This window comes from Scyliorhinus torazame, chromosome 9 (genome assembly GCF_047496885.1).
Source record: "Scyliorhinus torazame isolate Kashiwa2021f chromosome 9, sScyTor2.1, whole genome shotgun sequence".
Taxonomy (NCBI): Eukaryota; Metazoa; Chordata; class Chondrichthyes; order Carcharhiniformes; family Scyliorhinidae; genus Scyliorhinus; species Scyliorhinus torazame.
Genome location: NC_092715.1, coordinates 87,678,999 through 87,704,735, shown reverse-complemented (window position 1 = coordinate 87,704,735; position 25,737 = coordinate 87,678,999). Strand labels below are relative to the sequence as shown.

General features: G+C 41.4%; 1 protein-coding gene across 8 annotated transcripts in view; it reads left to right on the top strand.

Annotated features, from left to right (window-relative positions):
- Positions 1 to 25,737, top strand: part of tmem161b (transmembrane protein 161B) — a 77,150-nt gene that overhangs the window by 44,270 nt on the left and 7,143 nt on the right. For all 8 annotated transcript variants that reach the window (XM_072516230.1, XM_072516232.1, XM_072516229.1 and 5 more), the window contains 4 exons: positions 2,806 to 2,957; positions 7,818 to 7,878; positions 10,025 to 10,165; positions 25,012 to 25,125. In XM_072516230.1, the coding sequence (XP_072372331.1) occupies positions 2,806 to 2,957; positions 7,818 to 7,878; positions 10,025 to 10,165; positions 25,012 to 25,125 (468 nt within the window). The remainder of the gene's footprint in view (positions 1 to 2,805; positions 2,958 to 7,817; positions 7,879 to 10,024; positions 10,166 to 25,011; positions 25,126 to 25,737) is intronic.

Here is a 25,737-nt window from a genome sequence, read left to right as displayed (position 1 = left end):
AAATCTGGCGTCAAATTAAAGAAATGTCTTGGCATGGAGCTGCAATAATGTCAGCAAGCAGGTATGGTCTCACTTACCTTAAAGTATTCATTTACAGTCAACTGGGAAGTTAAAAGCACTTCATATACTTTACCTTTTAATTTTAGACAGCAAAATAAATGATTTATGATTACACTAACCTGGAAGCCAAAACAATTTTGAAAAGATAAACCTCTGGCCAATAGTTTCCCCGCAACTTCATCAAACAGATTATTTGGTCATTATCACACTGTTATCAATGGCCTTTCTTTCATCATAAGGTCAGAAGGGGGGATGTTTGCTTATGATTACTCAGCATCATTTGTGACTGCAGATACTTAAGCAGTCCTTGTTGAAATGCTACAAGACCTTGACAATATTTAGGCTTGGCTGATAGGTGGCAAGTAACATTTGGATCATGCAAGTGGCAGGCAATGACCATCTCTAACAACGGTGACACAGTGGTTAGCACTGCTGCCTCAGCGCCAGGGACCCAGGTTCAATTTCCACCTTGGGCCACTGTCTGTGCGGAGTTTGCATGTCGTCGTCCCCTGTCTCTTGGTGTCCAAAAAGGTTAGGTGGGGTTACTGGTTTACGGGGATAAGGTGGGGCGGGGGCGTAGGCAGGGCGTTCTTACAGAGGGCCGGTGCATACGCAATGGGCTGAATGACTTCCTTCTGCACCGTAGTGATTCTATTCTAAGAAAAAATCTCACCATCTCCCCTTGACGTTCAGTGGCATTACCATTCCTGACTCCCCAAAGTCTGCCCACCATCTACAAGGGTCATGTCAGGAGTGTGATGGATTACTTTCCATTTGCCTGGATGAGTGCAACTCCGACAACACTCAAGAAACTCAATGCAATCTAGGACAAAGCAGACAAATTGACACTTCTGTCACCATTACCACAGCAAATTCCAGGCCACGATGACTGGTGAAAGTACTTCATTTGGAATGATAATACAGAACTCATTCTTTCCTCTGGTTACAATCTTAATTTACTACAAAATGTCATTGTATTTTGACTCAGTGGTGCCTGCTTATAGAGTGTAAAGATTATGGGTGAAGAGCTGGAGAAAGTCAGGAGCTTCAAATACCTGGGGTCAGTGGTAGCAAAAGATGGAAGTAAGGTGTTATAACCTGCCTGCTTACCATTGGCCGGGGACTAATGACAATCCCACAATCCTGTGGGGAGTATGAGCTTCCCCAATGAGGGGGGGGGCGGAGAAATCATTAGCAGACTCCCTGTATAAATAAGGCTGGCCAGTTTGGAACTAGCAGGAAGGAGTAAGCAGCAAGTGAGGTTACTGCTGTTGTGTATATATATGTTATTGTAAATAAATGTGATTTCTTAGTATCCTTGAAACGCGTGCTGGATTCTTCGTGGCCCTCACAAAATACGGGAATGAAAATTAAACAAAGGATTAGCCCTGGTTGGAGTACTTGAAAGAAATGCAGTGGAGTGTTGTTAGAGAAAATGCTGAAGCTGAAAAACAATGCAGGATAGTTGCGAGAATGACCTTGTTATGCAGTGCAAAATCATGGGCATCATCAAAAAGAGAGGAGAGCCGCCATTGAATACTAATGAGATATGGATGCTGATGGATGATATATGGAGTGATGAGAAAGGATAATATCAGACTTCAGGAATCATTGAAGATTGGGAAGCACCAAGAAAATAGCTGAGATGAGATTTAAATGACATGGTCATTTGTTGCTGAGTGAAAGAGGACAAGTGAGAAATGGAGCTGGAACTGCCAGGAAAGTGTAGAAGATGAATGTTCTATACCAGATGGAAGGATGCAGTGGCATTGGAAGAGAAATGGGTGACTGATCGAAAAAGATGTAGAAGAGTGACCAACCAGCATTTTGGTGACCCCAAGTAAAATAAGGTAAGCTAAAAGAAAACCTTGGTTGGTTTTTTTTAAAAATCAACCTTTGGGACAAATTTTTCAGAGGCATGTTTATCAGGGTGGATCCCATCTTCCAGATGGAGTTCAGGGCACAAATAACAAAGCAGGGATGTTCTAACTTTTTAAGAGATGGAAACTTGAAACTGAAGGCAATAGCCAAAATAGTGAATGAGGACACAGGTAGAATATGACCACTTTATTAAATATTTGATCCAGACAACCTGAAATTTTGAGTTGGCTATTTATAGGATAATGTACTCCCACTGTTTCAGATCATTTAGTATTGTGCACAGCTGAGTACTAACCATCCTACAGTGCAACTAACCTTATTGATACCTAAAAACGATAGGCTGAAGCCAGCAACTCTCAAATCAGAAATTCTTTGCCTGGATCAACACTTGTAAGCATCATCTTCAGCATAGATCCTGCAATAAAAGATCCAGAGTGTATAAATGATTTGTTATTTGTAGGGACCACATTTTTAAATTTGTAGTTTAAAAAAACAAACAAAGCCCACTCGAGGTTTTTAATGAGGTTGAAAACCAAAATTACAGAATAAATGTTATCCAGGTGAGACTTGAATAATCAACTGATGAACCAAGTTGTATTCAAAAGTGGAATGGTAGTGCCATTTACAGTATTCAAGTAGAAAGATGGGGGAGAAAACAATTGATTGGATTTACTGCAGCCATACTAGGAGCAGCAAAAATACCTGAAATTTGTGTACAATTGTTTGGCTCTGAATTATTTGTCGCAGTGAAACTCCGACCCATGTTCAAGCTGTTCAGTTTTTGTTTGTCTCTTATCTTAAAAATAAAATACTTTGAAATACTGCACTTATTTGAACATGTTTTCCTTAACAAATGTTCTTCAGTAAGGTACTGTTTTCTCTGACCACTCACTACTTTAAAGCGGAAGAAGGTGGGGAGAGGTCACTCTGCATCACTTTCGGCTGCTTTTTCTTTGTAAAAGCAATGGTGATCCTAATTGTGACCGAGAATTATCTGGAGTTTGGACTGGAGACAGGTACTTGTGGCACTGACCCTAAAATTTTAGCTGACTGGAATATCAAATTCCAGCCTTAAATCTCGCCCTAAAATTTTAGCTGATTACTGTGCACTGGAATATCAAATTGCAGCCTTAAATAAGTAACAGCCCTACAGCTCCATTTTTTTTGCAGTACTATCACTTTTACTGTGGCATCAGTGCAAATATGTTTTTATTGTGTTTATTTATGGTGATGCTCTCAAATTTTAAAATTACTTTTCCTGTAACTGGTTTTCGACTTGCCTTGCATGCTCTCTCTCTGGGGTGTTCACTTTCGCACCACTGGCAAATCAGTGGCTGGGAAGGGAGCACAACAGTAGAGAGAAAGGACCAAAAGAGCAACTGAGGAGGCTAGATTGAGTGAGACTATCAACTTGCACATATAAGGGTTGGGTAGGAGGTGGTTGCAGTTAGTTGACTTGACTAGGAATGCTTTACACTCGGTACATTATTGATGGTTCTACACAGAGATTAGAAGGAACCTGTAGAGGCTGAAACTGCACTACAAAAATTAGTGCAGTTAGTTCTGCATTGAGACTGCCAAGACCGGAATCGTTCGAGCAGCAATGTGACCAGAAGTCACAGATAGCCAAACACACTTTCTGTATCCTATATGAAATGTATAGATTTTTGAAAGCTGTGTATTTTCCTGTATCCATTATTTTACTCCTGGCTGGGTTTGATATAAAGCTTAATTGTAAGGAACTTTAAAAATAACTTCTTCCATACTGTTGAAACAGCTGCCTAACCTAGTTTTTCTATACAAACAAAATAGTGCTGAGTTCTAGATCAAATTGAAACCGTAGCGTATTAATTGGCTGATTAATATATTTCTTTCAGCAACACAAATAGCTGTAGTGTCACTACAATCCATGTGCTGGTAGGACTCTAGTCAAAGGATGGAATAACCATCTCCAGCAGGTCTCAAAAGTATGCTCAATCCCTTAAAGAGGGGGAAATGGCCCTACCAGTGGAGTGAGTGAGAACTGCAGCTTTTTGAAGCTGTTGCTCTGAAAGTCCTTCTGCAGGTGGTCCTCTTATTTGACAACTAAGTAAAAGTATTCAATTCGCTCAGGCAAGTTAGTGTCAGGAGTTCAGGATGCACATTTGCACATTGCTGCATAGCTCCTTGGCTGGCCTGCAGAAATGTTGGAGAGTGTGATAACTCTCCACTGCAGAGCTACCTTTGGTTTGGGTCCTTAGTTCAGACTTAGTTTCCATAGGGAACTCTTTGATCTATAAAATCTTGGGCTTTGATTTGCAGTAGTTTTCGTTGTCTAGATTCACTGTTGAAGAATAAGGTTAAGGTAAGGAAACTGCAGGATGTGAACAGATTATGGTCACTTTTGGGGTAGAGTACTTCAATATTTTTTCATGTTGACTGCGCAGAGCATGCTAATCCAGGAAACTGATTGACAAAATTATGTACAATCACCTGGCTAAAGTTGCAGCTGCTGATGTTGCAACAACTGAAGCACATCAGCTTCTGAGTTCAAGTCCCACTTCAGAGACATTAGCACAAAATCCAGCCTGACATATTGGAATGCAGTACTGGTGGTCCCATCTTTAGGATGAGAAGTTAAACTGAGGCACCATCTGCTGTTTGGACCGACATTAAACAAAAATCACAGAACATTATTTTGAAGGAGAGCAGAAGAGTTCTCCCCAGTATCCTGATCAATTATTATTCCTCAGATAACCTACTGAAGCAGATTAGCTGATTGTTATCACACTGCTACTTGAGGGACATTACTCTGCACAAAGGCCTGCTGCTTTTCCTATTTTACGATGGTAACTTACTTTAAACAGTATTTAATTGGCTGTCTGCTTTTGGACCAGGTGAGGGTGCTAGAAAATAGAGTCTTTCATTTTAGTGTTATGATGTTCTAAATAGTTGTGTATTTTATTTACAACGTATTGTAGTTGGTCCTTCTGAAATGTTATATTGAAACATTGTGCATTCATTATTTTATTTTACTGATAAAACCTGATCTTTTTCTTTAAGTGCTGACAATTTAATTTTTTTAATGGATTCACTCCACGTGATAACAAACAGTGGCCGTCATTAGGTAGAAGGCTATGGGTCCTGCCAACATGCCGGGTGCAGTACTGAAGACTTGTGCCCCAGAACTAGCTATGCCTCGGGTCAAACTATTCGAGTGCAGCATGTATCAAGCATCACTTACTCAATAATAACCTCACCGGTGCTCCATCATTACAGCCTTGGTCCAAATGTGGACAAAAGAGGTGAATTCCAGGGGTGAAGTGAGAGTAACTGTTCTTAACATCACAGCAACATTTGACTGAGTACGGCTGCAATAAAATAAAAATCAGTCAGTTGGAATCCAGGGGAAAACGCTCCACTGGTTGCTGCCATATCTAGCACAAAGGAAGATAGTTTCAGCTGCTAAAGACAATCGTCTCAGCCCCAAGGCGCAACTGCCGGAGTTCTCAGTGGAGTGTACCAGATCCAACCATCTTCAGCTGCTTCATCAATGATCATATCCATCACAAGGGTCAGAAGTGAGGATGTCTGCTGATAATTGCGGTGTTCAGTTTGTAACTCAGATAATTAAACACTCCGTACCGTATGTAGCAAGACCTGGACAATATTCAGGCTTGGGTTGATAAGTGCCAATTGACACCTGTACTACACAAGTGCCAGGCAATGGCCATCTTCAACAATAAAGAATCTAACCATCATCTCTTGTTTATCCACTGTATTACCATTGCTGAAACCCCCACTATCAACATCCTGGGGGCAACCATTGGCCAGAATCTTAACTGGACAAACCATGTAAATAGTGTGGCTACAATAATAGGTCAGACTGGATATTCAGCCGCATTATACTTGCCTTCTGACTCCACAAAGGGTAAGTCAGGAATGTAATGTCTGGAGCTCCAACAATATACAGGAAGCTTGACACCATCCAGGACAAAACAACTTGCTTACTTAGCAGTCCATATACTACCTTAAACATCCACTCTCCACTGGCACACAGTTTCAACTGTATATGATCCACAAGATGCACAGCAACAACTTGTCAATGTTCTTTGGAAAGCATCTTCTAAACCCAAGACCGCTATCCCTTAAAAGAGTGAACTAAGAACACCCTGTTGCAGATTTCCCTCCAAATCGCATGCTTCCTGATGAACTATGAGCTGGATTTTCAGGGGGGACTTTTAAACAGCCTGCCTTGGTACTTGCCAGCTCCTGAGTAGGCCATATCCAATTTGCATCTAGAGCAGGTGGGCCTAACTCCATCCCACACCTGCCTCCCCCACACTGGGGCAAAGATTGGACCATTCGGAGCACTTTTTTCCCTAAAGTTGGTGCATTGAACCAGGAGGTTTTCTGATTCGACCTACGGTCGATGAAATGCTTTTAAAAAATCTTTTTATGTAGGCTTCCCTGACAGTTGCCCACCTGCCCACCTATAACTGCACTTGAGAAAGTGGTGGTGAGCCTTCTTCAGTTGCAGTCTATTTCATATAGGTACACCCACAATGCTATTAGGGAGGGAGTTCTCAGACTTTGACCCAGTGACAGTAAAGGAATGGCAATGGAGTTCCGGGATAGTGATTTGGAGTGGGGAGATAGTTTGCAATATTCAAAATGCTTATCTTATTTTCTAGGTAAATATTTTACACAAAATTGTAACTTTATGCAAATTAATGTTATAGACCTTGTGGTGAAATGTGACGTTTTTGAGCATGCTGAAGCATAATTCTATGGGTGCCTACTGTCTTGTATTTTGCACTAGTGTCCATTTCTGGCATGACTTTAGATGTTTTTTGTCCGCTCCTTGACTGGGCCAACATGGCAATGTGCTGTCACGCACATATAAACTTTTCAGGTTAGGCAATTCCTCCTCACCGCCAAACTGGCTTAACCTCACAAAGATTAAATAATTTTTGAGAAGTCTGAAACAAGTCTGTAGACACTTTGGTCAATAAGGCAATGTTCTACTTAGTCAATTCATTTGTTCCTTTCAATTATTTCTTCAATTTGTTGCAGATTTTTTATATTGTTTCTGATCACGGAAGTTTTGATGAATTCTGGAAATTTATATCATGCAGATAATTCCTCACAGGTGGCAAAATACAGCACAGTTACATGTGGAATTATATTCCATTTTCTATACTGGCAGCTGTTAAGCATCCAGTGTACATTAATTTCCAAGCTGAGCAGGCTCCCTAGGTTTCTGCTAGTGTTGGTCAGTTTGAAGATGTATGAGGGAGAGTTGGAATAACTTGAGTTTGGATTTTTGACTGTCGCCTCAAAATCCACATCCAGTTCCCAAATATGTATCTGCAGGAACTGCAAATAAGCTGCATTATACTCTGCATCTGTTTCCAATGAAATAACTAAGATCGAAATATAAATGCCTTGGAAGTAGGAATTTATATTTTAGAACTAAAGTTAAGAGAGAAGACACATGTATGGGCATATGTATGGTTTTCTTTCTCTTCCTTATCTTTCAGCTTACCAAGTAGGCTGCCATGGTACTTCTCGCCCAACCTGTAGTGGATTTTCACTTTATTTAGAGAAGGGGCAAATTTTCAGTTCTAATTCGGTGCACTTTTTTTGATCTGCAGTATTAGCATTTTCATTCCATTGCCTATTTGTTGATTTTTTTTAATGGTTAAAGCAAGTTGATAACATTAAAAACAAATACTGTAGGAACTTCAAGATCATTCAATACTCTTTTTTTTTTTAACGGTCCATAAGGACAACATGTCCTTTTATATTTGTGAATGTATGCAAAATGTTGAATGAAATTCCTGTCACATCAACTGCTATTTTTTCACTCTCTTTTCTTCACCACCCATGTTTAGGGTTTGCAAACTTTTCTGACAGCGCTTTGCAGTTCCTTGAGAAACAAGGCCTGGAATCCCAGTAAGTTGAATAACTTTTACTTTCACAATAACGGTTGTTTACATAATGACTAAAATAACCCTGCTTTTGTGATGTAATGCAAGTTTGCGATTTATCAGTTGCTAGTGTGCATTTTCTGTTGTGCAGTTAATGCTATTTACTATAGTTCATATATTTCCAATTCATAAACATTTGGAAAGAATAAAATTTGAAGAATGGATAGAGCAATTGTACAATTGTCATTTAGTACAATATCATATTATCCTGAATGGCATAACTCTATCAGCATTCAGAGTATGTCTACTTCCATAGTATGCAGAGATAATTTATTCTAGAAGTTGCACACTAGAATTTGCACACATTGCCATTTGCCAGCAGATAAAAATGTTGGAATAAAGGTTAGGTTAGCAGACTTGTCCTCACCTGCCTACCTATCTTTGCTAAGTTGAGGAATTTGTTTATAATATATTGTAAGCATAAAAATTATATTGTAATGCACATAAGACTTATGAGCAGAAGTAGGCCATTCAGCCCTTCGAATTTGCTCCGCCATTCAGTAAGATCATGGCTGATTTGGTTGTGGTCTCAACTCAATTTGCCATCTGCCCCCATAACCCTTAATCTGTCGAATTCTGCCTTAAATACGTTCAATGACCCAGCCTCCACTACTTTCTGGGGAAGAGAAATCCACATTGTAAAGGCCCTGTTAGAGAAAAGGTTTCTCCTCATTTCCGTCTTAACAGTAGACTGTGTCCCCTCGTTCTAGTCTCTCTCACAAGTGGAAACATCCTCTTCACATCCTCTTGGTATCTACCCTATTAAAAGGCCCTCAGGACTTTGATACGTTAATAAGAGCTTCTCTCATTCTTTGAAGCTCCGGTGGGTATAGTCCCAACCCTTCAACCTTTCTTCACAAGGTAAGCGTCTCATCCCAGGAATGAGCCGAGATAACTTTCATTGAACTGCGTCTAAAGGAATTATTTCAAATAAGGAGACCAAACCTGTACACCGTACTCCAGATATGATCTTGTTAATGCCTTTTCAGCTACAGTAAAACTTTCCTACTTTTATATGTCATTCCCCTTGCAATAAATGCCAACTTTTCATTTGCTTTCCGAATCATGTGCTTACCTGCACACTAACCTTTTGTGGTTCATTCACCAGAACACCCAGATCCCACTGCACCAGGGCACCAGATCCCTCTGTACCACTGGGCTCTGCAATCTCTCGATTTAAATAGTATACTGCTTTTCTATTCTTCCTGCCAAAATGGACAAGCCCACATTTTCCCACATTATACTCTGCCATATTCCCTCTTCTGACTGAATATGATGTCCTATCATGTTATGATCACTGTCACATGGAGACTTTTTTTTACTATGAGGATATTAATTAATCCTGCCTCATTACTCATTACCAGGTCCAGAATCGTGTGCTCCCTGGTTGGCCCTAGAATGTACTGCTCTCAGACATTGCCCCGAATACACTCTGCAAACTCAATGTTCCAGGCTACCTTTGCCAATCTGATTCAAAGTGCAGCACTTTTTTTTATTTGTTAAGGGATGTGGGCATCGCTGGCTGGGCCAACATTCGTTGCTCATCCCTAATTGCTCTTCAACTGAGTGGCTTGGTATGCCATTTCAGAGGGCATTTAAGAGTCAACCACATGGGGATCTCGAGTCATATGTAGACTAGACCAGGTAAGGACGGCAGATATCCTTCCCAAAAGGACATTCGTAGAGCCAGATTGCGTTTTACAACCATCCACAATGGTTTCATGCTCATCATTAAACTTTTAATTTCAGATTTTTGTTGAATTAAAATTTCACCATCTGTCTTGGTGAGATTTGCACCCGGGTACCCTGATGATTACCCTGGGTCACTAGATTACTAGTCCAGTAACAATACCACCATGCCTTTGCCTCTCCTGGCAATGACATCAATGACGTACAATGAATTGTCAAGTATAAATGATTCTTTAGTAATTTCAACATTTTTCAAAATGATCAGTAAATCTAGCATTCGGGTTTCTTTTTGTTCACTGATTATCATTTAATTTATGATATTTGTAGTTGAGGAAATTTTTAAAATCTTTTTGAACAACCATTTTCAGTATTTTTGTGCATGACTGATTTTTTAAAACAAATCTTCCATTTTGTTATTCCAGAGGCCCTGTCTCGAAACTGACCTTTAAAATGTTTCTGGCTGTTTTCTGTGCTCTCATTGGTGCTTTTTTGACATTTCCTGGCCTGCGGTTGGCTCAAATGCATCTGGATGCTCTGAATCTTGCAAAAGAAAGGCTAACACAGTAAGACAGTTATTATGATTAAATTAACAACATAAATTATCCCATGTGTAAATGTTATCTACAATATAAAGCCTAAGCAATTTGGGTGAACTATTCTAGAATGTAATATAGAATATGAGCAGGAGCAAATTTATTGTTCCTGTCGTCATATCCACTGAAATCACATGGGTCCACAGACTCATGGAAAAACTGGGATACACATTTCAGGATTGTATTGTGCCATTCGACGATTTTATTATCTTGCATGATAGATAACAGCCATCTCTGTCTCCTTGGTTCATATTGTATTTGCATTGATCCCACGTAAAAAATCTTTGTCGTTGCAGTGTGGGTACAACAGCTGAATTTCCTAAAGATGCATTTATTTCAGTCCTCAGATTAGCATTGCGCCAGTTTCTTCTCAACAAATTATAACTTCGTAACATATCAGTTTTGAAACAGATTCCAGATCAGTTGCAGGAAAATTAACTCTTGAAATTAGAAAAATGTAACGGCAACAGCCACCTTGTGTCTTGCTTCACTACACAAGCTCTGTACCATCCCATTGACTTGTCTCTTTTTACAGCAACATGTGCTGATTTACTGCTAAGTATCTTTGCAACCAACTCGCTAGTTCTAATTTTCAGAGTTCAACTTGTCTGAAACAAAGTATTTGTGGTGAAGAAAATATATTCAGACTCCACATCCTCTGAATTCAGATTGATCAGTAAAGAGACTGTCATTGCTGGATATGTCAACTTTATTCTCTGAAAATTGGTGCTTTTAAAGGTGAGATCTGACAGTGTCACTGATGTGTAATTGACATTCTGAAATTGATGGATGAAATTAAAGTTCTTATACAAGAGTACTAGATTGAGTTTAGCATTACACTCATAGATTCATAGGCATTTCAGAACAGAAAAAGGCCATTTGGCCAATCATGGCCATGCCGGTCAACAAAGATCTAACTACACGAATACCATTTTCCATCACTTGGCCCATGGATCTGGAGGTTCTGGCAGTGCAAGTGAATGTCTAAATGCTTCTTAAATGTTACAAGAATTTCTTACTCAACCACCCTTTCAGGCATTGAGCTCCCGACTCCCATCAACCTCTTGAGTGAAAAGGTTTCTCCTCAACTCCCCTCTTAGCCTTCCAGCTCTTATCTTGAATCTGTACCCCTTCAATGGGTTAGCTGGTGTAATAGGCCCTGTGGTTGCTTTAATGTTGGTTACCAAGTGAGATTCTTTCTCCTATACTATTACTAAATGAATCCTTGCTCATAGGTGTGAACTTATTTTGCTTTTCTTTGCATTCTTCAAAATGTCAAATGAATTTCAGGCCCAAAATGGATACAAGAAATCTGAACAAGTATTTTATGTAGGTATTCAATCTTTCCCTCTTGAAGAGTGACTAAATACTCAGGATTTTCACTTCTGTTGAAAGAGAGATTCCATAAAATGGGTACCTGTTAGCCGTTCAAATTCAGGTCTGTCATTGCTACATGTGCTGAACAATTTGGTGTCTATTAACGCAGAAAATCCCAAAAAGTGATCAAGAGTGTAATGTTACAGATTAAAGATCTGTCATGTTCTTGCTCAGCATGAAGAACTTCAAAGTGCCATGAGTCAGAAAAACTGCAGCTCTTCCAGAACAATCTTGTCTGGATATCCAGAAACTTGTGTAACATTTTATAGCTAGATATAGGTTACTGGTATGGTCTAACTAAAGATGTAAATGCAAATCTTTTCTGGGGTCTCCTGTTTTGCTTTTCATGAGGTCATGACGTCTATACTTTTTACATACGCACGCATACTACTCCTCTCCAAACCTCATTACATACTTGCTAAATTCCAGAGGGGAGATAAAGAGCGACTGCCCTGACATCAGGGCAGCATTTGACCGAGTGTGGCACCAAAGAACCTGAGTAAAATTGAAATCAGTAGGGTTGTAGAGGGGAGGGAGTGGGGGGGAGGAGGAGGGAGGGAGGAAGGAAGGAGAGACTCTCCACTGACTAGTCATACCTAGCACAAAGGAGGATAGCTATGGTGGTTCGAGGCTAATCATCTCAGCCCCAGGACATCGGTGAAGGATGTCCTTGGGTCAGTGCCCTCAACTCAATTATTTTCAGCCTCATTATTAATTACCTGCCATTGATAATATCAGGAACAGGTTTATTTGCCGCGAAATGTTCAGTTCCTTTCACAACTCCTCAGGTAATGAAGCAGTTTGTGTCCATATGCTGCGAGACCTGGACAACATTTACACCTGGGCTATAAATAGCAAGTAATATATATACCACGCAATTGCCAGGCAATGATCCCCAAATCAAGGCAGAGGCAAACCACCTTTCATTGAAATTCAGTGGCATTACTGTCACTAAAACCCCACCAAGTAAGGGTCCTTACTGTTTATTCCCTTATATTCCCTGTCGTTATCATTTTTGATCCATGGGTGATTAATGGACATCTATCTTGAAGTCAAGCATCAGAAAGAATGAGGAATTCATAAGTTACAGGTGAGAACACTCTGCTAGTTTGAAGAGGAGCTTCAGACTTTTCGGCAAAAGAGAGAGAGATGGGGTGACTCTGTTTGATTGATTGGCCAAATGGTTGTATTCTGCCCGGTAACAGGTGGTGGTTGGATACAATATTATGGTGGAATATTTTCAGATACCCAAGGAGCTCAGTTTTATTCCTGGAAGCACAGGGCCAAGGTCGGTCTCTCTGTTTTCTGTGTTTTCTCCAGAAAGGCTGTAAGTACTCTATTCCTGGAACTGCAGTGAACCTGAATGAATATACAGTAAAACCTCGAACTGAAAGCAAAGTTTGAAGAGGAGTAAGGTGCTAAAGGTCACCATATGAAATAAAGACTTTTTTCATTTTAATTCTGATTTTTTAGTATGTGTGTGTGTCAAGTTTAAAGCAGGGAATTAGATAATAGTTAACCAGTTGTCATTATTGCAGATTACGTTATAGTTCTTGTTATAAATAAACAGTAAATGTGTTTAAACTTACAAACCTCCTGACTAATTATTGGGCAGCCAAGGACCAAAGGCTTTGGGTATTTTTCTAAGAATTATTGGTTAATTCACTGTTGTGACTCCGGGTGAAGTGGGTTGGAATTGACCGCGCACTAGCCCTGCGTGTAATAACAACCATCAGCATGCTGCGGGTTAGGAGGCATGGTGGCGCAGTGGTTAGCACTGTTGCCTCACGGTGCTGAGGACCCGGGTTCGATCCCGTCACTGTCTGGAGTTTGCACATTCTCCTCATGTTTGCATGGGTCTCACCCCCACAACCCAAAGATGTGCAGGCTAGGTGGAATAGCCACGCTAAATTGCCACTTAATTGGATTTTAAAAATTAGAAAAGGAAGAAAAACATCAGCCATATAAATAACTATGGTCACGAGGCTAGGTCAGAGGCTGAATGTTTTGCGGTGAGTAACTCATCTTCTGACTCCACAGAACCTTTCCTCCAACTACAGGGCATGCATTTGAGTGTGATGAAATACTCTCCAGAGGCTGGTTTAGCACACTAAAGCAGACAAGGCAGGCCAGCGGCACGGTTCAATTCCCGTACCAGCCTTCCCGAACAGGCGCCGGAATGTGGCAACTAGGGGCTTTTCACAGTAACTTCATTTGAAGCCTACTTGTGACAATAAGCAATTTTCATTTCATTTCATTTTTCACTTGCCTGGATGAATGCAGTTCCAATAATACTCAAAGCTCAAAACCATTCAGGACAATGTAGTTGCACGACTAACATTCCATCCTCCACCTTCAACATCCAATTCCTCCAATATCGGCACACTATGTACAAGGTGCACTGAAACAATCGGCTGAGGTTGCTTCAACACACCTAAACACGTGACCTCTACCAACCAGTAGTACAAGAGCAGCAGGCAAAAAGGAATACCACCACCTGCAAGTTCCCCTCAAAGCCATATACCATACTGACTTGGAAATATATTGTTGTTACCTCATCAACGCTGGATCAAAAACCTGGAATTCTTTCCCTCTCAGCATCGTGGGTGTACCTACATAGCATGCACTGGAGAGTTTCAAGAAGGCAGCTCACCAGCACTTTATTAACCAGCAATAAATTTTAGCCTTGTCAGTAATACACATCACATGAATAATAAAAATAATCTTTTGGTTCATAACCAAATCTGGGAGTGTGGATTTGTTTTGCAACAATAATTACTCTTCAAAAGTACCTTAAATGGCTTTGTGGTGGTTTGCAGCATTCTGAAGTTGTGAAAGAACATGTGTAAATAAAAGTTCTCCTTCTCGGGGCGGAATTTTCTAATTTTTTGACGAGGAGGAAAAGTTGTGTGGAGGCCACTGGCTCTGCTAGCGGCTTTTCTCGCAATACATTTTGGCACTTAGTCATAAAAATCAAAGAGGTGGGTCCCAGCATGTCACAAATGAAAAAACAAAATAGAATAAAAAGAACTCCGCCCCCCCCCCCCCCCCAAACTTTCCAGCGTGTGGGGATGTTACAGTGGGAAGGCCTGTTAAATGTATTTACATGTATTAATAATGCCATTATGACATGGGTGAGGAAGATCGAGCGGGGAATTCCACCCGCCCATTATGTCTGACTTGGATAAATGTTAAAAATCAATTTAAAATAGTCACAATCTTTACTCTTACCAACTAATGTCTACACTTGCTACAAATTGAGGGCACAGAATCTTTGCCATTCATTCTGCACTTTGCATTTTTTAGTCCATAATAATTAATGACTGCCTGTTGATTGCTCCTCATTATTTTGGGAACCTGACTTTACAACATTCCCCTTGTTGAGGATGTTTCAAAATCATCCAACCTCAGCTGATGAGGGTCTAGTTCTTGACATCAGACTATAACCATCTTTATATTGCGTGAAGTGTTTCCTCAACAGTGACCTATAGAAAAAGTGGTGTGTGGCTAGCCTTAGATTTTGCTACGACTCTCCTGAAACTGACACTAATCTAGGTGGGGCTGATGTTTACATCAACAGCTGAACAAAGTCGACAAAGCAGAAGTGGAAAATAATTTGTCTTTTGAATAAGATGCAAGATCATAAAAATCTTAAGAAATAGGAGTTGGCTATCTGACCCATGGACTCCCCTCCATAATTTAGTTAGACCATGCCTAATCTAATTGTGGCCTTAACTCTACTTTTCTGCCCGTCTCCCATAACCCTTGCTTCCATCGTTGATCAAAAATCTTGTCAGACTCAGCCGTGACTATATTCAATGACCAGTCTTCACTACTCTTTGTGGAAGAGAATTCCCAAAACTAATAACCCGCAGAGAAGTTCTTCCTAATCTCCTCCTTAAATGGTAAAGCCCTTATTTTGAAACTCTGCCTCCTGATTCTTGATTTCCCCCATGAACGGAAACATCTCAGCATCTACCCTTTCAAACCTGCTCAGAATTTTGTATGTTTCAATAAGATCACAGCTCATTCTTCTAAACTCCAATGTATATAGGCCCAACCTGCTCAACCTTTTCCCATAAAACAACCCCTTCATTCCAGGAATCAACCTAGTAAACATTCGCTTAAATTGCTTCTACTGCAATTAATGATGGTAAATCTCTCAGATCATTTTATAAGATCCCACAGCACTGTTTGTAGTACGAGCCTCAGAGTTATTCCCAATGCCTTTGGCCAACAATTATATCTCAATCAAAATCACAAACAAAAATTATCTGGTTATTATCCCTAATTTCCATTTATGAGAGCTCGCTGCGAGCAGATTGTCTATTGTATTTCCTAGATAACAATATTGACTAGGTGTCAAAAAGTACTTCAATGACTGTGAAGCATTTTGAGATGTATGGTGGTAATGAAAGATGTTCTATAAATGCAAACCTGCTGTTTTTAACTGAAAAGTAATAATATTTAAATGTGCATTTTATATGAAGCTGTCAGCCTACTTCACTTACTGAAGTATGGAGTTGTGCTGCACTCTCTGTGAAAATGTTAAATCAAAGAACTGTTAATGAAAAATATGGAGTTCATGGTGGACCCCAAATAGAGCGCGATGCTCCTGACTCATGTCACCTGGTGCAATCTGGATCACTCCTTCACTGGGCGTGAACCAGACTTGCATATTTAAATGTATTTAAATTCACTTAAACATGCACAGCCCTGAATTCTCCGCTGATGGGATGCTCCATTTTGCTGGCATGGTGGGGGGGGGGGGGGGGGGGGGGGGGGGGAGGCGCCCCTGGCATGGTGTGTGTGGGGGGGGGCCCCCCAGTGGCGTGGGGCTGCCCCACAATGGGAAACCCTATTGACCAGCTGGCAAAACGGAGAATCCCGACGGCGTGCTGAACCAGAAATCTGGCTTGGCGGGATGGAGAAACCCACCCGGAGTCTCCCGGCTTCCTTGATTAACAGGCCTCACTGGCACGGCTTGCACAAATCAGTACTGATTTCCAAAAACTGAAATTAGACGTGAGTACCACGTCGGGAAACTGAGGCCATTGGACCCCCCGGCTGGGCACTGCTCCTGGCACTTCCCAGGCAGTGCCAAGGGGTGGTGCCTGAAGGGGGCCATGGCCATGATAGGGCGGGGGTGCATGGTGGGGGGAGCCTTCAGTGACCCTATAGCAGGGTATGCTCACTTGGGGAGTTGCGATGCCCTGCTGCCAACAAGGATGGATGGGGTGGGCCTGCGTCACCCTCCATGCCTGCGTGATGTGGGGGGGGGGGGTGACGGGGGCATTAAGTGATGGGGAAGGTTACCCCTTTGACGCTGAGGATTGGGAGTGTTGCCCATGTCTGCAGGAGGTTGCGATGTTCATGGGTGGGGCTTGTGGGGGACCTTCAACTTCACTTTGAGATCCCTTTGAGCTACCCTTTAAAAATGATACTCTGATCTCTGAGGAGATGAGCTTGCTGGCGTCTATAGTTCTGCATCCCCAAGTTCCGCACTTCAAAAACAATTCGAAATGTGGGAGAATTCAGTAAGAATCTTCCCAAGCTCCTAAAAAATGTGTGGGTGAATTGCAATGGGAATCGTGCCGGAACAGCCGGCGGGATTCTCACCAGTTTCCCACCCAAAATGACAAAGAACAGTACAGCACAGGAACAGGCTCTTCGGCCTTCCAAGCCTGCGCTGACCAGGATGTTGTCTAAACTAAAACCTCCTGCACTTCTGGGATCCATAGCCCTCTAATCCCGTTCTATTCATGTATTCGTCAAGATGCCTTTTAAATGCTGCTCTTGTATCTGCGTTCACCACCTATCCCGGCAGCGTGTTCCAGGCACTCACCACCCCTGTGTAAAAAAAAATAAAAAATAAAATACAGTTTTTTTTTTTAAAATTAAAAAATACCTGCCTCGCACATCTCCTCTAAACTTTTCCCTTTGCCCCTTAAACCTATGACTCCTAGTAATTAACTTTTCCACCCTGGGAAAAAGCATCTGACTATCCACTCTGTCCATGCCACTCATATTAAGTTTCGGGAGAATCTCGCCCGATGTCATGACTGTATCTGAACTTCAAAAATACTGTTGGGTGTGCAGTGTTTTGATGTAGTTTGCAGTCATGCCATTGCTACATAAATAAAATTAATCTCAGTTCCTCGCCCTCGTTTTCTTTTCTGAAGAGAAGGGGGAAAAAACTTTTGGTTTAGGATGATCCTGTTAATTGATTATTTATTCTGTAGAAACCGGAGTTGAGGTGCATCCATTTTCAAATGAGGTTTTCACTAATTCATGTTAACTGTTCCCCATACCCTCTTCACATACAGCATTTTGTCAGTTCTATAATATGTACGTAGCTAATGCACGTTCTTTTCTTAATCTGTCTGCTGGCATGCAGACTTGCTAGTAATGGAACAATACTAGCATGCGTTTTTATTGAGCATGAAGCAGATCTTTTCATTTATAGCCACTGAACAGATTTGAGTTTTCCCCCATCGAACTTGACCCAAAAAGACATTTTATTCCCGAAGGTATTTGCACACAATTGGTATTCTTCAAATACCAATTTGTTCATGTTTCAGTCTTATAATTACTATTATTTTCCTTCTGATTCTTAGTCTGGATCAAGAAAGGGTTTTCAATGTGAGTCATTTGTTTGTACTTTGCTGATGTATAAATAAGAAAAGTATATTGCATGTTATAAAGGCAGTGACCACGTTCAGCAATTCTAATAACAAAATGATGCATGCTAATGTGAATGAGGTGCAAGTATTATACAGTTCCACAATTCTTGTGTATACCAGAATATTTATTCAATTAGTGAAAGAAACATGATTGATCTGGAAGAAGGAAGTATGAGTTCATTCCATAACATCTTTCACATTTTCCAAAAAATGTCTTTTAAAGTATTCAGTACTCTTGAAGTAATTGAACAAATCCCTGTTTATGTTGGCATATGTGGCAGTCAGTTTGTGAAATGGAAGGCCCGACTAACAACCATTGAGCTGAATGACCAGTTACTCTGACAGTTTTAGTTGTGGGAGAGGATAACAGGAACAGGAGACGCTTAAACACCAAAATCCTAAAGAGCAGTCAGATGAGGTGAAAATCCTAAAATACATAAACAGGTGTGAACCTCAACACAAGCACAAAAGAGTCAATGTTCTGAATGATTACTATCTCCAAGTATTCACAAGGAAAACCATGTACCTGTTCCGTCTTTCAGTGGAGTGAAATATAACGAAAGCAAGGACTTTGATATTAATGAGATGTAAGTTCTAGATGGACCTAAAAGGGCTCAATACAAATAAATTCCTAGCGATTAATGATGTTAATCCCAGCATGCTGAGAGATATGAGAAAAATTAATGCAGCACTGAAAACCATTGAGGGAGCCAGCAGAAAATAGAGGTACCTGGAGATTCAAAACAAGCTAATGTATTCAAAGTAAGAGGGGTGTGGATTCTGAAGAAGCAACTCAAATTCTAGAATGCATTGGATAAAATATGTGATTGGGCAGATAGTGATGAAAATTAAAGATTATTATTGCTCCCTCCAAAAACCACAATGAAATAGTTTATGGTGCCATAGGTAATGGCATTTTCCATCCATTAACTATGAGTGGGTGTAAAATTCTAGAGTCAGTTGTGTTGTGGTGAAAACATTCCAGCGATAACCTTAGGGATAGTCAGAGGCTTTTCCCCAGGGTAGAGGGGTCAATTACTAGGGGGCATAGGTTTAAGGTGAGAGGGACAAGGTTTAGAGTAGATGTACGAGGCAAGTTTTTTACGCAGAGGGTAGTGGGTACCTGGAACTCGCTACCGGAGGAGGTAGTGGAAGCAGGGACGATAGGGACATTTAAGGGGCATCTTGACAAATATATGAATAGGATGGGAATAGAAGGATACGGACCCAGGAAGTGTAGAAGATTGTAGTTTAGTCGGGCAGTATGGTCGGCACGGGCTTGGAGGGCCGAAGGGCCTGTTCCTGTGCTGTACATTTCTTTGTCTTTGTTCTTTGACTCTGGAAATTGAGTATTCGGAACAGCCTATAAAAATAAAGGCTACTCTTTGGCATATGAGAATTTGCAGCATGAATTACAAAGCTAAAATTGCACATGTGAGAGGATATATGATATGATCATATAAGAGCTACTACTTGGAGTTATAGAGTGCCAATAGCTTAGAAAATACTCCAAGGCTTCACTGAGCAGTGGTAGAACTATTGCAGAAGTCAAAAAGATTGCTTTTTAAGTGGCCTTTAAAACCTGGGGGAAGCAGTAAAGCAGATAGATTTAAAGGGATTGTTCTGAAAAGTAAGGCTGAGGTGGCTGAAGAGTTTGCTAACAAACTTGAGTTTTGACAGAGGGAGGTTGGGAGCACAATTGGAAATCCCCCTTCCTGCCCTGTAGTCATGTAATCTCCAGAGAGACAGAAAAAAGGGGAAAGCATTCCATGTTGCTTCATAAGAGGCAGAGGGAATATTCAATTAGTAAAACACAACTTGCTGCTTATAAAGCCATGTTACAGTCCCTTATTAATTATATTATAGACTTAAGGAATTTACGTGCAACATAAGAAAGGGCCTCCAATTTTCTGGCAGATCTTTTCCCTCTTTGTTGAATAAGTGTGAAATGTGTGCCAAAGATTATTGGAAAATTGTACTTGGTGTAACTGCTACCTCGTCCTCACTATTTATTTATATTTATTTGTATTCTGGGGTGCCTACCATCTGAACCAATGACTTGTCACATTTTAACCCCATTAACCACTCCACATTCTCTTCAAGTATTCTGTGATCCTCCACTTAAACTTTTGCAGGCAGCGAAGGTAAATACTAATTAAGCGTTTCTATTATTTCCTCACTCTCTAATGTGAGGTGGCACCCTTTATCTAGAGTGATTCCACCTCATCTTTCCTTTTTTCTCATGCCTGTAAAATTCCTTGATGTTTCATTTACTGCTGACTGCCACATCCTTCAACTTTTATGCTGTCATCTTTCTGCTTGGAGTTCTTAATCTCCCCCCAGGCTTTTCTTCTGTGATTTATATACTTTAAAGTTTTCCTTTAATATTATTCCTCTCCTGTTCATCACATCCTTTCACATTTAATTTTTGCTAATACTTTGCTATTTATTATGCAATCCACTTTTGACCCCCAGACGCAATATATTTAAACTGCATCTGTTCATCACGTGCTTGGATGTTATACAGATGTTCTCTTTCTTTTTTTTTTTTGCCGACTCGATTAATCTTCCTTCTGAGATTAGATAAATTCCCATCTGCGTTTTTACTGTTGTCATCTACTTTCCTTATTGGGTTGGATACGCTTTTACATAAGGGCTCTGCTACTTTTTGAATATTCACTTGTCCTGCTTTGTTACCTCGGATCAGATCTGATATACTGCATTCTCTCTTACTCTATGCTGAAGTACACTGCTAAGGGAACTGATTTTGGTGCATTCTAAAAGTCTTCCCTATTTTGACCACAAAGTTTTGGTTTAAAACAATGTATCTGAGAATATATGGGTCCGCATTTTGTGGTCAGTGGTGAAGTGGCAGCATTTGCTGCTTAGCTTGAAGAAAGCGGTCCACAAAGACATTAGTTTCAATTTAGTGCCAATAATAGGAGACCTTAGAGTCCAGCAATAGTAATGTATGTCAAATAAACCTATAGCATTGAAGATTTCTCTCTGACAACAAACCAGCGAGAAAAATGCATTGAATATCTTTCACGTTTTGATAATTTTACAGAGGAATATTAAGATTTGTTTTTCCGGGCCAGAGAGGTTGTTTGGTAATTGTGACTTAGCACAACGTTTAAAAATACATCTATGCCTCATTCAAAAAGGCATAACATTTTTGAGATTTTTACAGCAGGATTAATAAATGCAGTTTGCATCATTTAAAAAATTCTTCGTGGGTATCTGTGATGAGGCCCAACATTTATTGCCCATCCCTAATTACCCCTGGGAAGGTGGTGGTGAGCCACTTTCTTGAACTGCTGCAGTCTGTGGTTTAGGTACAGCCACCGTGCCGATGGGAAGGGAGTTCCAGGATCTTGACCCAGGAACAGTGGTTATAGTTCCAAGTCAGGATACTTGGAGGGAAACTCGCAAATTGTGGCGTTCACATGCGTCTTACTTTGTCCTCCTTGGTGATGGGGATGATTGGTGATGGGGATGATGGGTTTGGAAGTTGCTGTCAAAGGACGCTTGACAAGATGTTGCAGTGCATCTTGTACATGGTACACACTGCTGCCACTGTCTTGGTAATGGAGGGAGTAAATTTGAATATGATGGGTGGGGTGCCAGGCCACTTTGTCCTGGATAGTCTGAAACGAGTGTTTTTGGAATTTGACTCATCCAAGCATGTGGAGAGTGTTCCATCACACTCCTGACTTCTACCTTGTAGATGGTAGACAGGCTTTGGGGAGTTTCTGAACTGCTTTTGTAGCCACAGTGCTTATATGGCTGTTCCAGTTAAGTAATGGTTCAGTGATAACACCCATGATTTTAATGGTCAGGGTTCAGTGATGGTAGTGCCATTGAATGTGAAGCCAAGATGGTTGGGTTTTCTCCTATTGGAGATAATTAGTTATTGTCTGGCACTTGTGTTGCACAAATGTTACTTACTACTTATCAACCGGTGGCAGGGTTCAGGTACTCTCTGTAGCTAGGGGGAATGGAAATGTCAAATGTCCGCTATTAAAACATATTACATCTGATACTTGTAAAACCTCTGTCACGTTAATATTCACATCCGGCCTGCCTGCACCCCTGCCCCGGGTACAGTGGTCGAAGATCAAAAGACCCTGATACAGACTCCATTCAGAGGATGGATGTGAGTGCGCTGACAACAAAGACAGGAGTCAGACTTTGACATAAACTGAGGAGCACCAGAGCTTGCCTCACAGCGGGTTATCATCACTCTTGCCTCGTATATTGACCTGCCAATGGGGGTGTGGGAGGATCGAGGAATGAGGGGGGGGGGGGATTGGGGAAAGGGAGAGATTGAGGAGTAATTGGAGGGGGATTGGAGAGAGACGGATTTGGGAGGGACTGGGCGAAGGAGGGATTGGGCGAACAGGAGAGATTGGGTGGGAGGGAGTGATTGGGGTCGACAGGAGGGATTGGGGAGGGGGGATTAGGGGGAAGGAATGAGGGGGAGGGGGGGGGGATGCCCTGTGAAGCGTGAACATATGTGCATGACCCAGAGGTGGTGATTGCACACGAATTGAACATTCATGGAGTGGAACCTCTTCCTGTAATGAGGAGCACTCCCAGATGCCCTGGTACAAGGCGATGTACCTGGGGTATCCTGGCGATTGCGGCGAATCCTGCTGCCCGGGCATTTTGGTGGGCTTGGTCCATCTCAAAGTTGATATACTCAGCTGCCCGGGCATAAAGGGCTGTATCTTGGGAAATGCGGCACTAGCCCTGGAATGAACTGGTTTCATAGAAATTCAGGGCTGCGGTGACCATCACGGCCACCTGGAGCGGGTGTCCTCTTCCTCCATGGGGACCCAGGTCGCTGGCGTCCCCCTCTGGTTTCCTACTTGGTCTGATGGGTGGCCAGGTAGTCAGTGTGTACCGCGGCCTCCTGCACATTGGATGTCGCCTCCATCCTGTGTCGACGCTGCCGGCATCCAGCCGTCTGTGCCACCACCAGCACCATAGGGCAGCCTTTGCGGGACCAATATAAACAGCCACATTTTGTATACTTGTAAGGAATTGGAGAAGGATATAGACTGACAATCAGTTAGGGTTCCCACCCCGGGATCCTCAAATCCCTCAAGCCTCCCCCACCCTATCCTTGCGTGTCCCACCTTCTCTGTGAGTGGCATCCACCGAGCCAGTTATGCTGGAAAACCTTGCTCTCCACACTAGTCCCAGCCACAGCAGGAGCCCCTAGACTCTAGAACTCTGCTGGGAACATTAGGGAGACCATGCTCAGGTGCCCTCCCCGATCCACACATTTACCCTATGGTCGCAAGGATATCCCCAGTAGAGTGTTTGTTGGCTGCTACTTCCATGGTGCTGATGCTTCTAGAGTTCAGGCAAACTGTTCAGGCTTCAAAGGTTGATTTGAAATGCGATTCAATAATCATTGTCTGAAACATGGCACATGTACCCACGAGAATCGATATGAGCATGTTGCATTCACCCTGATTCGGTTGGCTAAACAGAGACACAGCGGATACATCAACGACGAGCTGCGAATTCTTTCGCAACCAACAAGATCAATTCCTCATTAGCAACAGCCTTCAACTATGAAGCTAGAGGCTGCTCACAATCAGAGGGAGTTAAAATGACCTTCAGCATAGAACCAAGAACAGGGCTCTGTCCTGGAAGTGTTTGGTAGGGTAGACAGGCAGCAGTTGTATCCACAAAAGATGGCTTGAAGGCCTCTGAAACGAAAAGCTCCTCACCCCCCTCCCACAAGTCGTCAGCCCAGAGGCGACCCCTGACTTCGAACACTTTGGTTCTCCTGAGGGGTCTTCACTCCTCCCGCCCCCAGCTCCAGTGCCCTTGAGCTGCATGCTGCAAAATGGAAATGGCTACTTACCACCTCAGTTTTTTGTAGTCTCTTAAAGGAGTAAAGCGAGGTTGAAGCCGAGAGGTGTGCAGAGGGAATTCCAGAGCTTGGGGGCCATGTGTTGAACGCTCAGCCACCAATGGTGGAGCAATTACAATTGCGACTTGAAAAGGGGAAATTTTCGTAACTGTGGGGATGGGACAAGTTGGATTGCTCTTTCAAAAAGCTGACACAGTGGCGTTAGGCCAGGTGGCCTCCTGGCACTTTGATGCTATGATACCAAGATAAATGTCAAGAAGGAAGAACATGCATTTATATTGTGGCTTTCATGACCGTTGGATGCCCTAAGGTGCTTCACAGTTGACAAAGTATTTTTAAAGTATAATTTATTTTGTAATGTAGGCAAACTTTGCACTAGCTCAGTCCCACAGAGCTGTGAGATATGTGACAACAGCATCCGGTTTATTGGTGTCCATTGAAGGCCAGAACTTTGAAAGAACTCCTCTTTTGAATAGTCCTCTGATATTGCTTACGCTCACCTTAGAGGCAGGGATTGGCTCAGTTTAATGTCTCGTCGAAGGCTGAGGCTGAGACAAGGGTGGAGTGATACACAATGTATTTTTAAGGCCAAATATTGCAATTCCTACTCCATTTGCAGGCAATCCCTCCCTGAATGTTACAAACTTCCAGTAATTTAAGTTAAAAGTCTGAATGCAAATGTGCTTTGTGAAAATCACAGCTTCCTGGGATGCACAATTTCTTACACATTTTAGTTCAAAATAGAAGTTCATTCTTTATTAACTATAATTAAGCAGCCTTGAATTGTTATCCTTACTGGTCAAAATGTTTAATAATAGCAATATAACCTAGTTAACCATGTGCTTTTTGGGTTTCCTGACTTGTAGGACTCTGTTTCATTTAAACTTCCTGTCGCCACTAATTATAGTACTCCTCTGGGTGAAGCCCATTACAAAGGACTATATCATGAATCCGCCACTTGGTAAAGAAAGTATTCCTTTGTAAGTATATCTGTTTGATGAAGAGCCTACTTGCATAACAAATTCCATTCAGTTCACTTTCAAATGTAACCTACTGGGATTTGCCCCAGTTTGGCTTACCGGGGTGGGTGGGACAGTTTTCACTACTAGTTCATATTTGTTGAGCTTTTCTACTGAATGGAAACAAAAATAATTTAACTTTCAGCATTTAAACAAGCATGATCCAAATGTATTCACTTGTAGCTCTGACATGATTCAGTATTCAGATACATGAACATTTATGCTATGCTAAGGTCAGGCTGGTTAATTATGTGCTGATTATGCTGAGAATTGCAGAGTAAATTATTTGCAAGTTGCAAGCACAGTGTAAATTCAGCTGACGATTTATTTAATTTTCTCCCACTTAAACAGGGAGGCAGTGAAACCAACCTCAATGAGTTATTGTAATTCAGTGGTTACAGTAGAGAAAGAAATTCCCACATTATTTTACAAACACTTCTCATTTTAATATTTATTCACCTAATGTGAGATTTTCAATACAACTGAAAAGTTTATACTGATATTTTAGCTATTGAGAATGCAGTTGGAACTTTAACCAAAGTGAATAACAGTTTGGGATAAGTAAGACAGAAT